The 13,121-nt window shown below is 39.7% G+C and overlaps 1 protein-coding gene across 1 annotated transcript in view; it reads right to left on the reverse strand.

Moving 5' to 3' along the window:
• The window catches only part of cdh4 (cadherin 4, type 1, R-cadherin (retinal)), a 446,399-nt gene that overhangs the window by 241,633 nt on the left and 191,645 nt on the right, over positions 1–13,121 (reverse strand). Inside the window, exon 3 of the mRNA XM_037679124.1 lies at positions 6,371–6,394. Coding sequence (XP_037535052.1) covers positions 6,371–6,394 — 24 coding nt within the window. The remainder of the gene's footprint in view (positions 1–6,370; positions 6,395–13,121) is intronic.

Raw genomic sequence — 13,121 nt, forward strand, 5'->3', positions numbered from 1 at the left:
AATATTAATAATAATCCACAGTGTAACTCTCACTACCACAAACGTTACTTTCCCTACGCGTCGCTTTTCCGATCTCCATATATGTATATATATATATATATATATATATCTGGACTAGAGGGAATGCAAATAAACCTTAACGTTTGTGGTAGTGAGAGTTACACTGTGGATTATTATTAATATTATTATTATTATTAATATTAATTTCTCCCAGGCAGAACAAAGTGACAAATCCTGGCGAGGGGAAAAAGCAATTTTATCCAGGATCAGCTGCAGTGGCAGAGCCAGGGGGAGGCTAATGATGGCCTTGGTCACCAGAAATTAATTTTCAGCCACTCCAAAGGCCACCCCAATCATGTAAGGAAAATGTACTTTTAAGAAATGTAAAAACTAGGATGTATAGTTTCCTCAAATGATAAGAGTGGCTAGTATACATATATCAGTGGCAGTGACCATCTGATATGGCAACCACATTTTTGATAGTGACCTTCTTTATGCCTAGATGCAGCTACACACCATGATGAAAGTCGGCATGTTGCTCACTTTTCAAATTATCCTTCTTTCAAGACCAATGGACATGTAAGGTGGCTGCCATCTTGAATTTTAATGTTGCAACTCAATTCTTGATAGGGTCGCACATCAGAATGGAAGTTGGCACGTTTCTAATTTTTGTAGTCATGTAACTCACAAGGTTTACATATCTACACATAAGGTGACAGTCATCTTGGATTTTGACGTGGAAACCCAGTATTTGATTTGACAGTGATCTTTCTTACACCTGGATGCAGACACACCAAAATGGAAGTTGATATCTCACTTTTTTTTCAAGTTATCAAGCATGGGCAGACCAATGGACAGAAGTTATTTCCAGTTCCTCAACTTTGCTCCACAATGGGGGACAAAAATGTAAAAAAAAAAGGCGATGATGGGACATTAGCAGAAAAGAAGACCTCTTCTCTTCACGCTGTTTGTGTTGTTTCGGAAAAGCTTTGAGGAAATTAACTTCTGTTGTTGCTCCAGCTTTGGAGACATTTCACAACCCATTAGCTGCTCTTTCAGCCCTAACAGCTACTCAAAATCAGTGAAAGAGAAGAGGCAAAAGGAAGGAGGGTAGAGGGGGAAGTTGGCGGAGGCTACATAAAAAGCATTTGGTTCACGTGTTGTGGTGTTCCTCACAGTACATTAGAAAATGTTAGGGGTAGCAGCTCGATTACAGCACAAGCATTCCAAATAAAATGAGATCAAGGATGTTTGCCAGCTGTAAACCTGTTTTTATCTCTAAAACCAAGGTGGTAACCCCATCATCTTCGTTGAAGCTGAACTGAAAACACCAGCGAGCTTGACAGGAAGACAGTCTGAGCTTTTGTAGAGGAGAGAAATGATAGACCATTTTTAACTCAGCTGCTTAGAAATAATGTGATTTTCTGCAATGCCAGCCCGTTGACATAGAGATGACTGAGTGTTTGAGGATAAGACAATGATCACATTATATCTTACAAACCAGCTCATGTTTTTTGTTTAGTTGCACATCCAAAAAATATATTTTATTTTTCAACCTTTCTTTGACCAGACAAATCCCACTGAGGATTCCACAGATGTCTTTTGGAAGGGAGGCCTGAACATGCATGTTCCTGGACTGTGAGAGGAAACCAAAGTAACCGGAGAAAACCCCACGAACATGAGGAGAACATGCAAACTCCACACAGAGAGACCCCAAGTCCAAGCAGGGAATTGAACCCTGGACCTTCTTGTTGTGAGGCAATGACACTTCCAGCCTGATCAAGAAAGCTCATCAGAGACTCTACTTCCTGAGGCGGCTGAGACAACCTGGACTGGGAAGCTCAGTCCTCACCTCTTTCTACAGGTGTGCAGTGCAGAGCATCCTGTGCTCCAGCATCAACGTGTGGCATGGAGGCTGCACAGCTGCAGAAAGGAAAGCTCTGCAGAGAGTGCTGAAGGCTGCACAGAAATCTGTTGGAGTCAGCCTCCTCACCATCACAGACATCTACACCTCCAGATGCAGGAAGAGGTCCACCTGCATCATGAAGGACACCACTCACCCAGCACACACACTTTTTGCCCCACCCCACTCAGGAAGGAGGTTGAGGAGCATTAAGTGTAGAACCACTAGACTGAGGAACAGCTTCTACCCTGAGGCTGTTAGACTCATGAATCTCTAACTAGAATAATCACTGTGAAAAAAATCACATCATGTTGCTGCTGATCTGTTTCATGTTGCTGCTGATCTGTTTCATGTTGCTGTGTTCATGCGTGCTCATCTGCTCACACAGACTCATGTATCCAGGTCTCTCTTGTAAATGAGTCCTCATGGCTCAATGGCACTAACCTGTTTAATTAAAGGTTGAATGGATGTTTGTGTTGCTATTCGGTGTATTGTTTTTATGCTACTAGTGCTGTGTATTTTTAATTACCACTTTTCTTAGTTCATATCTCAGATTTTATCACTGTTTTTCTTTTACATTTTAATACTTTTGTTGGATGTAACTGGGACCATGTGTACACAATTTCGTTCCACCACATGTGGTGTGTATGACAAATAAAGAACCTTGAATCCTAATTAAGTGTAATGATGATGTGTTCTAGTTACCTCAAAAGTTGGATCTTGAAACAGAAAATTACAGTTTTATTGCTGTATAGCAATTGTATTTGGTGGTTATTAATTTTATTTATGTGTTTAATAACAGGCTATTTTTTTCCCGTCTGATCCCTTCTTCAGGGGTCGCCACGGAGAACTAACTCATACAAAGACTTGGTGATTGTTTTTATGCTTGATGTCCTTCCTGACTCAACCACAGACCACCGAGCTACCACAGCCCTCTGTGTGGAGCAGAGAGCTGCTATCTAGAGTCCAGATGAGCAGAAGGTGGGGGTTAAGGGCCTTGATCAAGGGCCCAGAGTGAGGCTAATGAGGGTGGGGGCAGGTGTGTGTTTCAACTTTCCCACCCACATTTTGATGTTGTTGGTTCGGGGAGTTGAAGCGGCGACCTTCCGATCACAGGCTCGCCTTCTCCAACATCTGCGCCACCACTCCCCCTTATAACCAGGCTAAATAAGATTACCAGTACAAGCTGGAAATATATATCTCTGTAGTTCAGGAAAACTTTGTAGCAACTATTGGCAATTTTTTAGCAAAATCGTACTTGGAAATTAATTATTTATTTCACTTTTCTTTGAATATTCAAAAGTTCACATATTTCATTGAATGTTGTCTGTTCATCACCAAATTCCAAAACAGTTTTACTCTACATGCACAGGAGTAACTTTAAAGATTAAATCATATTTACTAAACTGTGGAAAATCCAGCTCCTAACCTGATGTTCAGTCTGACATGAATCCTACAGATTTCTAAAATATAAAAACCTTAAACAGCAGAGTTGAAAGTCAGTCTATATTCTGCACCAACACAAGGCGACTGTGTTTTAAGATGGTTTCCAGTCTTGGTGATAGGGTCGAACAATTTGCACGGCTGGCAGAAAAACTATAATCAATCTGGAGATTATAGATAAGGGTACTAAAACCAGCCGAGCACAGCTTTTTTTCTCTTATCACAATTACACCTTGCCCTCCCGCCTCAGGTACAGCCAATTAAGCTTGGAGAGGATGCGCCTGCAGCCTCTTCACATTGAGGAGGCCTATCAGACACTCCCGGTCCCCGCCGAGAGAGCAGACAGCGCTCGTTAACAGGAAGATACAAAGAACGAGCTCAAGTGCCTGCGATTATCACTGCAGGTAGACTCTGTAAAGCATGTTCAAGTTCTTATAAAATTGCACATGTATGAAAACCAGCCGTGGACGACACGGAATGATGAGCATGCAGATGAATCGTGAACAGTCTTCTGGATTATTTACTGAAGGACAATGGAGCAGGACCCAACAGTCACTAATGCTGCCTCCTCTCAATCTCTTGCTGCTTTTTAATGCTCCATTTGTCTTAATTGTGGAGTATCTTTATTTTTATGCAACTGCTCAGCTTCTCTGCTATGCAGAAAACAAACGTAGGTGAGGAGAAAAAGAGAACAGTGGGAGCAGGACCAGAAGGGAGGTGAAAATCAAGGATAACACTCAGAATTAATATATATATATAATATATATAAATAAAATATAAATCTGCCTTGTGTGACTTCTTATCGCGTTCCTTCTTCCAGTGTAGATGCACTGAAAACCACAGCATTGTTGCTTGCTTGGAAATGAAAAATTGATCACACAGCTTCACTGTGGTGTATCATTGTCTCCTCTATCAACAAACAGAGGTCTCCCCCCCACCCCACCCCAAACACACATACACATTGAAAGCCCAAACTCGAACACCTGATCTGATCCACATCTTTACCCTCCTCTTCTTTCTGCCTCTTTGATGTTTCAAAGACCAGACATGCAGCATCTGGATGAACAACCGAGTGATGCCGCCGCATCATATGACTCGGCAGTTTCGCTCAGAACCGTCATCCCTTATCGGAGAGACGAAGCTCTGCCAGACCTCTTTCTGTGTCACTGTCATTCTAACACTTGGAGGATGACGTGTCCTAAGGGCAGTACCTCGTTGAGCCATGACTGTGGAAGACTAGTTGGCAACTCCAAAATGCAAACATAAATAAATGAATTATGAGAATTTTCTGTTGGAGTCTCATGAATACTGAGAGTTTGGAACAAAGCGATCAGCGTGTGATGTGGGTGAATTTTGAGCATCAGAAGTTTCTTATCGTGGATTATTGTTGCGTGCAGGGCTTGTAAAACTATTCTAGGACATGCACGTATTTCTTTACCCACCTCAAGCCACATTGTACCTGCCTTGACCATCCCTTTTGTAGCTGCCACCACATTTATACTGATGTGCAGTTTTTTTTTTAATGGACAAACTTAGACTTGTTTTGTTTATATTTATCATCAATTTTTTTATATATGCAAGCTGGTAACTGTCCATTTATCACCATACACCATGTTTTTGGGGGTATAGCTAGTTTTCTGTCATAGGAGCGCTCCTACACAGGTTTCACAATGCAGCCCTAGCTCTGCTGAATTTACAAAAACAAACTTGTTCAAGATGGCTTTAAGACGCCCGAAATAACTTTGTGACTATTACAAGAAAGAAATTGTACAATTCATTTGAACATGTTCAAACACTGAGCTGGAGCCTCTTCAACTTTTGCAAAATAACAGAGAACAACGTATGTTTCAAGACATTTTGGAGATTTCCTTGCAAATGCTGTTTGCTAACTACCGTAATTTCTAAACAATAAGCTGCTACTTTTTCCACAGGCTTTGAACCCCGCGGCTTATACAATGCTGTGGCTAATTTATGGATTTTTTTTGGGGGGGGGGGGGGGGGGATGGGCTAACGAGCTTCATACGGCCAAAACATTTAGCCTCGTCACACCCGGGTGCTCACATAGGTGCCCAATACACATCTCTCTTGTGGGGTGGGGCCTCGTGACTTAATGAGACTGTACTTGAATAAATAAAAGGTAAAAAAAAATCTGACCAATGACATTACCAAACAGGTTACAGTGGACCAATGAAATTTGGTCACAATTTTTATTTTTATTTTGTAATTTAGTGGGTGTGGCTTATATTTAGGTGTGCTCAGGAGCCCGGAAATTACAGTAGTTTCTATCAGTCCTCGCTCAAAGTAATACCACCTTTAGGTGCAGCTTTAAGACATAAAGTGACGTGGCTGCCTCAGGTCCTCTCACAATGCTAAAAACAGATACCTGAATGAATCGCAATCACACACATGCAAATTAGAGATACAAACGAAAGCAGTACACCAGATGGACTTCCTCTTTCAGCTGTTTGAAGAACAGATTACAGTGTTTCTCCAAGCACAACAGACAGGAATCAAATCCTAAACTAAATAAGAGGCTGCCACAGTGGGGGGAATCCATCTACCCTTTATTTAGACCAAATGGAGATGCACTGTTTTAGAGTTGGAAAGAGACAAAGTAAAAAATAAAATAAAATAAAACGATTCTCCCTCTTGGCTTGTTATTGAATACTATTGAAGTCAAAAGGGGGTAAATTGACTAAGTAGGTCGAGGCAAAACACACACAGAGAGAATATGCTAAACTCAGATTCTGATTGGCCACATGGGTGTGTGGATGCTGATTTCATAATTGCCTTTGCTTGATGCTTCTCTCCTCATTTCAACATTTGCTGTGACATACAATGTGATGGAGAGGAAAGCAGCTTCCTGTTGATGCAGATGATGTTTGTGGCTTGACACCCCCCCACTGAGACTAGCATCTGAGAGAGGCTCCTTCCACATCAACGCAAACAACCGCTGTGCTGTTGCTAGCAGAGTCCACGCACAGATGGTTTCAAATCGAGGGTGTGTGTGGCAGTTCTACTTACCACGCTCATTGGACAGGGTGGTATCTGTCAGAGAGAGAGAGAGCACAATTATTAGAATAAGATAGATTTCAGAGAAAGTGGCTTTGCAATAACAAAGAAGCAGGTAAACAAGAGGACACAACAGATCAATTCCTGAGGATTAATGGGAAGTCACAAGCGATAGCGGGACAGTGACATAACCAGAATGTAAGGTTACCATAGGAGAAGATTTGCTGTCACAGCTTTGTAGCCATTCACATTTGTCTCTGTCGATTATCAAGGCAGCACCATTTAAGGAGAATACAGTTTGTTTTCTTCCCTTCTACTTCATGTCATTGCCTGCAGCGGTGGAATTCATCATTTTCTTCAAACGCCCATCTGTATCTCTCTTATGTTTCTCCAATAAACCCAGAAAATCTGTGGGCTGTTTCATATGCACACTGCACAAACTTCTGTACGCCGTCCTGGAAGACGATTCAAACAGTGACACCACAGTTCAGTGATAGAAATAATGGAGCAGCAGCCGTGGAGACTCTTTAGGTTTTTCTCTTGGTTGTTCTGACCTTCCCACGTCCTTTAGAGTCGCTTTGTAAGATTTGATCAGAAGCAATCTGCACAGCTCAACTTCCCATCATCGCTTTCATTTTCAAGTCAGAATGTTTTAGAGCTGACTGCAGCAGCACATGCTCGGCTTCTGCACTACTAAGTCAAGTCGAGGCTCTTTAATTGTCACACGCACCACATGTGGTACATGTGGTGGAACAATATTGTGTACACCGGGTCCCAGTTACATCCAACAAAAGTATATAAAGAAAAAACAGTAATAAGATCTAAAATATGAACTAAGAAATATGCTGAACTAAGAATACACTAAGCACTAATAGTACAAAAACAATAAGCCGAACAACAGCAGCACGAACATGAGTGTGTGTGAGCAGATGAGTATGAATGAACACAATAACATCCATGGTGTTAGGAAGTGGTTCTTTGAAGATTCGTTGTTCCCTTTTCTTAGCAATGCTTTGATTTTTAAGAACTCACTGATGATGGTAAATATATTCAGCTTTTGGCAACACGAATACTTTTGTTCATATTCAACTGGATGTACTCTACTGCCCATGTTGATCCAAACATGTTGGAATCTTTTGGTTTTGATTTATTCTCTTAAGACTTTACTTTTGTTACAACTAGAACTTTGATATAGTATGTTTTTTTTTATTGTTTTTTTTATATACCTCTAAAGTGAAGTTTCTGGTATCATATTCAGTGTTTCCACTAAATCAGTTTCCCTGGATCATCATATATATATTTTTTTTTTTTGTCAACAGAGGTATGAGGACCGGACGGAGTCATGTCTGTGTTGCCACCTGCTAGCTTGGTGCTACGTTGCTGCCGGTTTATATCAGGGGGGAGTGCACATTTGTATTGCGTATCATGCTACATCAATATCGACAGTTGTCGCCCGGGGGTGGGGTTTGGTAAGTGGGGCACTCGGATCTGTTGAGGGGGCAGGGTGCCCCGCTTAGGAGGAACACTGATATTACACTCAGAAATGGTTTCTGCATAATAAAACATGCCCTGTCTTACAAAGCTGAGTGAAATACACATGAATTAAAGCAGAAAAAATATTTTGCCTGAAATAGTTTCTACAATTAGAGGTTACTCAAGCCCCCCTCCGGTGCTGCAGGTGAGCTTTCACCTGCCGGTTCCCTCTGCTGCTCACACCCGGACTCACCGTGTATGAGACAGCAGGCCCCGCCCTGCTCTGCTCTGATTGGGTCAAACTGTATCTCTGGTTCTTTTTACTGGTTGAAAGCCGCATCAGTTTAATCCATGTGTCATCATTAGATTGGATGGCCTTACCACTATCACAACAAAACATGTTAAAGATGAAAGAAATCAGTCCTGGCCGCGTTCAAAATTATGGAAATGATGGAAATGTATGGAGAACTTGAATTCATTTATCCAAATTGGTGACATGAAGTATTCAGGGAAATGACAAAACATGCAAAGTGTCTACAAATACTACAGGAGTGTCACTGAGGTATTGTCTTAAATTCAATTCAGTTCAGTTTATATAGCATCAAATCACAACAGAAGTCATCTCAGGGCACTGACCAGAAACATTCATATATAAAAACAACAATTTAGCATTATTTATCTTTGGAGCAGACTGCTTTGAGTTTAACTCCATCACAGAACTCTCATCTTGAGCAAGCATGAAGGCGACAGTGGAAAGGAAAAACTCCCTCATGAGGAAGAAACCTTTAGCAGAACCAGACCCAGGACAAGCGGCCATCTGCTTTGACCGGCTGGGTTTGAGAAGAACAGATACACAATGGCAGGTCAAGAATCACATGTTAAGATAGAAATAGCATCATATGAAAACTATTCAATTTTAACATTTTTTAAAGGAAATGAGGTCAATTTGTCCTCCAGTAGTCTAAGCTTAAAACAGCATAACAAGCCAACCGTAATTATAGGATTCATAAAAAATTTAAAAAAGTCTTAAGCCCAGTCTTAAAACTGGACAATGTGTCAGCCTCACGGACAGAATCTGGAAGTAGTTTGTAACTTTACAGTAGAGAAAGGGGTGATGGAAGTTGATGACATCATTGGTTGATGATATGAAATGAAACAGGCACATTCGATATGACACATATGGTTAAATGCATCCAGCTTAACATGTGATAACCTCCTAAAACTCCTACATTGACTTTAACTAAGGCATTTCTTAAGACTGTTGTATGTAGATGTGATTAATGCAGAATAAGCCCTAAGTTTCGCTTTAAATCTTTAAAAGCTTTTTATTTTTAGCGTTGGACGCTGTATGTTTCTTCAGCTGCTTTTGTTACTGAAGGTTGGTTGTGTCTGTTAAATTATTAAAGTTTTTCTTACCCAGTTGAATACATTTCTGCACTTACAGAAGGTTATATTGATTTCTCAACAACATTCAGCAGAATGGTTTAAATCTCTTTAGTTTCCAGTGTAAATTAACTTGTATGATCAATGACAAGCATCAACGCCAGTGAGCTGTGCTTTTCTTTCTCCCTCCCACATCTTTCCGTGCATCGCTTTAATTGAATCAGTAAAATCTCTGCAACTTTTCGACATGTTAACAAGAAAACAAACACGGCTCAGTCTAAACGAGAGATTTGCTTGCAGACAGCCTGACTGTCTCTATTCCCCTTTACTGTGTAGAAACGCACCCCGCTCCATCCCAACAGAACTTTGCCTCGCACATGTTCAATTATTCATCTCCCTCTGTCAAGGATTCAGCCGCGCTAGCACTTGCCAGTACCCCCCCACCCCCCACATATTGGCAGGCAGGCTCAGATTTGGCATATGGTGGAAAGCAATGCTGCTTTTCTTCCTCTCCTCAGTTGGCCTTTTGGCACATACAAGGAGAACAGTAGTACCCGCCAACCAGCACGCACGTAAACTCAGTAATCAGTACACCCCCCCACCAAGTTGGTGGGTTTGTCCCTACAACCTGTTTGCAACAAGTTTGAAGGTACAGTAGTCCCTCGCTACTTCGCAGTTTGTTTATCACGGACTCGCTCTATCGCGGTTTTTCAAAATAAGATTGGACATGACACACAATTAGCTGATTGATAGAAGAGCCACACGATCGGCATGAAATTTTTATTTAAAACAAATTATTTTAAATTATTTAGCACCTGCTGCACATCTGTGAATGCACAAGAATTTAGCACATATGAAATGTTTTATTTTTATTTAATACTTATTTTGTATTAAGTGTATGTGTTCAATGTAGCCTTCGTGTTTTTTGATAGTTTTTTTTTTCTGTTAAATGCTTTGCAGTTGAGCAAGAAGCGTTTCAATGCATGAACTACACATGACCAATCAGACTCTTTTGACCCTTATATCGTCCTTTAGTTTATGACCAGTCATGTTCCTCAACGGAACAATTGGCCGCCTTATTTAACTGCTTACAAGTATTATATTTTTAATATTTTATTTTTCCCCACAAAAAAACTAGTCAGTCTTTCAGAGCTTTTTCAGCTGAAAACAAAATATCAAAGTTAACCAGTTATAACACCCAAACTGATTTTTTGACAATTATTTTTTTAAATTCCAGTCTGGAGTTTTGTGAAAACGCTCTAGACCACCGGACCCCCAGAACCAGTAGGTAAAAATGAGGACTTGCTTTCAGTCAAACTTACTTGTGTCTCCCGGTTTTCAAACATGGAGTTTTTTTTTTTTTTCCAATAAGTTTTCCATTTCTTTTTTAAATAATTGTTTTAAAGGGTGGGATCAAAACTGGTCCCAAAAAGCTCTGAGCCTTCGGAAAGTCTCTTGTTTATATGTTTTATCTATTTGTTTATTTATTTGTTTACTTATCTTGTTCATGTAAAATTTTGTAATGCATTCAATTGCAACCTATAAATTCAATATTCCACAATAAAATTGTAGTCGCTCTAAAGAAATGAAGGTTAAATATCACATTTATGTTTAACAGTGATTATTTCCAATATTATAGTTAGGTTTGTCACGGTAACAAATTTTGCTGGGCGATTAATTGTCTCAGAAATTATTGCGATAAACTATAATATTGTTCAAAATTTGACAATAATTAGTAATTATTGTCAAATTTAAGAAGAAACGTTTGTTAATTTGTTTTGTGTGTAGTACTTTTGTTCAACCACAGTATAAGACTGTTTGAACTGAAGGATGGATAGTGAGGAAGCGAGCAGTTTGTCTCTAAGAAAAATGGGAGGGAGGCCCCTTGACATGACATGGGCTGTCTCTCTTCGGTCTCAAAATGGCGGATGCTCGGTGTGGTTTGAGCTCTTTAGCATAGCATTTTTCACACAAAGCTTTTAATAAAAATTCAGTAAACAAGTTCTCAGCTTATATTTGCAGAGAAAAACTTTTTACACAAAGGCACAAGTTTCAACCGTGAATTTTGGAGCTTCGACAAGACGGAGTTTTTTTTCCCGAGGTCGGCCTGTTAGCTTAGCTCATAGCTTAGCTTCTCAGCTTAGCTGCTTTTAACGATCTAAAAACGCAATTTTGGACAGCTAAAATGGATTTTAAAGAGAAAAGAGAACGAACAGGGTCAGTGAAGAACACCGGAGTTGAGCCTTTGTCTGGTAGAAAGAGAGAGACACGAAGAAACGAAAATGAGGTTGATAATTTTCATTCATCATGTAATTAATTGATTTATTGTTTATCGTGACTAGTTGTACTTTGGTTTTATTACATGATGAAATTTTACAGAAACAGTAAGTGCTGTGGGTAAAAATAAATAAATAAATAAATAAACATGTTAAAACAGCATTAAACGTTAAACTTCAGAGTGAAATCTTGAAATGACATGCTGTACTTGAACACAAGCGTGAACAGCATTGCCTGCTGGGTAATGTTGGAACAGAAATGGGTGGATGTTTTCAGGATATGTGTTCAGATGAGTTGTCCCTGTTGATTGTTCTGTTTAGTACTGGGTTGGCATTTATGTACTTGATGTATAATAAAGGTAAAATCATTTCTTGTTCAACAAATTTCTGAACTGTGAAAAAGGGAAGCGACTCTGTAGAGTCTTTGATGTTAGTATTTATCAAGTTTCTGCAACATTACATCCTAACCGAAGACCTAGCTCTTAGTCACAGTTTGCCACTGATATTTTCTATGCTTGATATATATTATTAATATATATATATATATACCTTGTATTTTTATTTTTTTTCTCACTTTCAGGTTGATATTACATGACGATTGGAACCGATGTGAACATAAATGGTGCCGTTGTGTTTTTAGAATGAACTACAACACAAAAAATACAATGCATTTTTGGTTTTTCTACATGGGAGTACAAGGTCATTACTGATGTTTCATCCCAAGCTTCATGACTAACTATATCCAACTCTCTATTGTAATTTCTAAAACACAACTGTTTACAAGATTTTTTTGTAAGATACATATTTGTAGTTTGTTCTGTTCTGTTTCATCAACCAAAATTAATTACCATTAGTCTAGAAGTAGCTATTTGTCGTTACTTGTTAATCTAATTATGTGTTTGCTTGTTTAAACTAACAAAGCTGTTGTTAGGCTGAGATGAGAGGAGGGCAAAACAACAAACACAACACCAGACTTAATAATGCCATGACTGTAAATACTGTGATCTACTTCCAGAATTTTTGTCTTTTATCCATCATCACTGATAGTTATCTTTCTGAAGGCAGAAATAAATAAAAAACACTGTTCTGCTATATCTAGATTTATAATACAGTAGTCCCTCGTTTATCGCAGGAGATTCGTACCCTAAGTACCATGCTGCCTATTATCAGCAATAATAACAATATTTTTTTTTCATTTATCCTTTATTTATCCAGGTAGTCTCATTGAGCCACGAGAATTCATTTTCAAGAGAGACCTGTTTAGGGAGCAGATGGGGGTTAAGGGCAAGGGCCCAGAGTATGGTGAATGAGGATGGGGGCAAGTGTGGGTGCTTCACCTACCCCACACACAATTTTTTCGATATTGTCGGGGCCGGGGCGTGAACCGGCAATCTTCGGATCACAGGCCCACCTCTCTAACCTCTGCGCCACCACTCTCCTAATAACGTACCTTTAAAGCGACTAGTAGGTAGGTGGGACAGTCTCACCAGTACGTATGAGCATGATAACAACTAATAACGGCCATTTAATGGGCTGATAATATCCGAAGCTATCCTACCTGTGATAAGTGAAAAACCGCATAGGAATAGTAGTGCAAGTAGTAAGTTGTAGTTCATTTTAGTGTTAATATA

Source organism: Nematolebias whitei, chromosome 7, assembly GCF_014905685.2.
Source record: "Nematolebias whitei isolate Nwh7 chromosome 7, NemWhi1, whole genome shotgun sequence".
In the NCBI taxonomy this organism is placed as follows: Eukaryota; Metazoa; Chordata; class Actinopteri; order Cyprinodontiformes; family Rivulidae; genus Nematolebias; species Nematolebias whitei.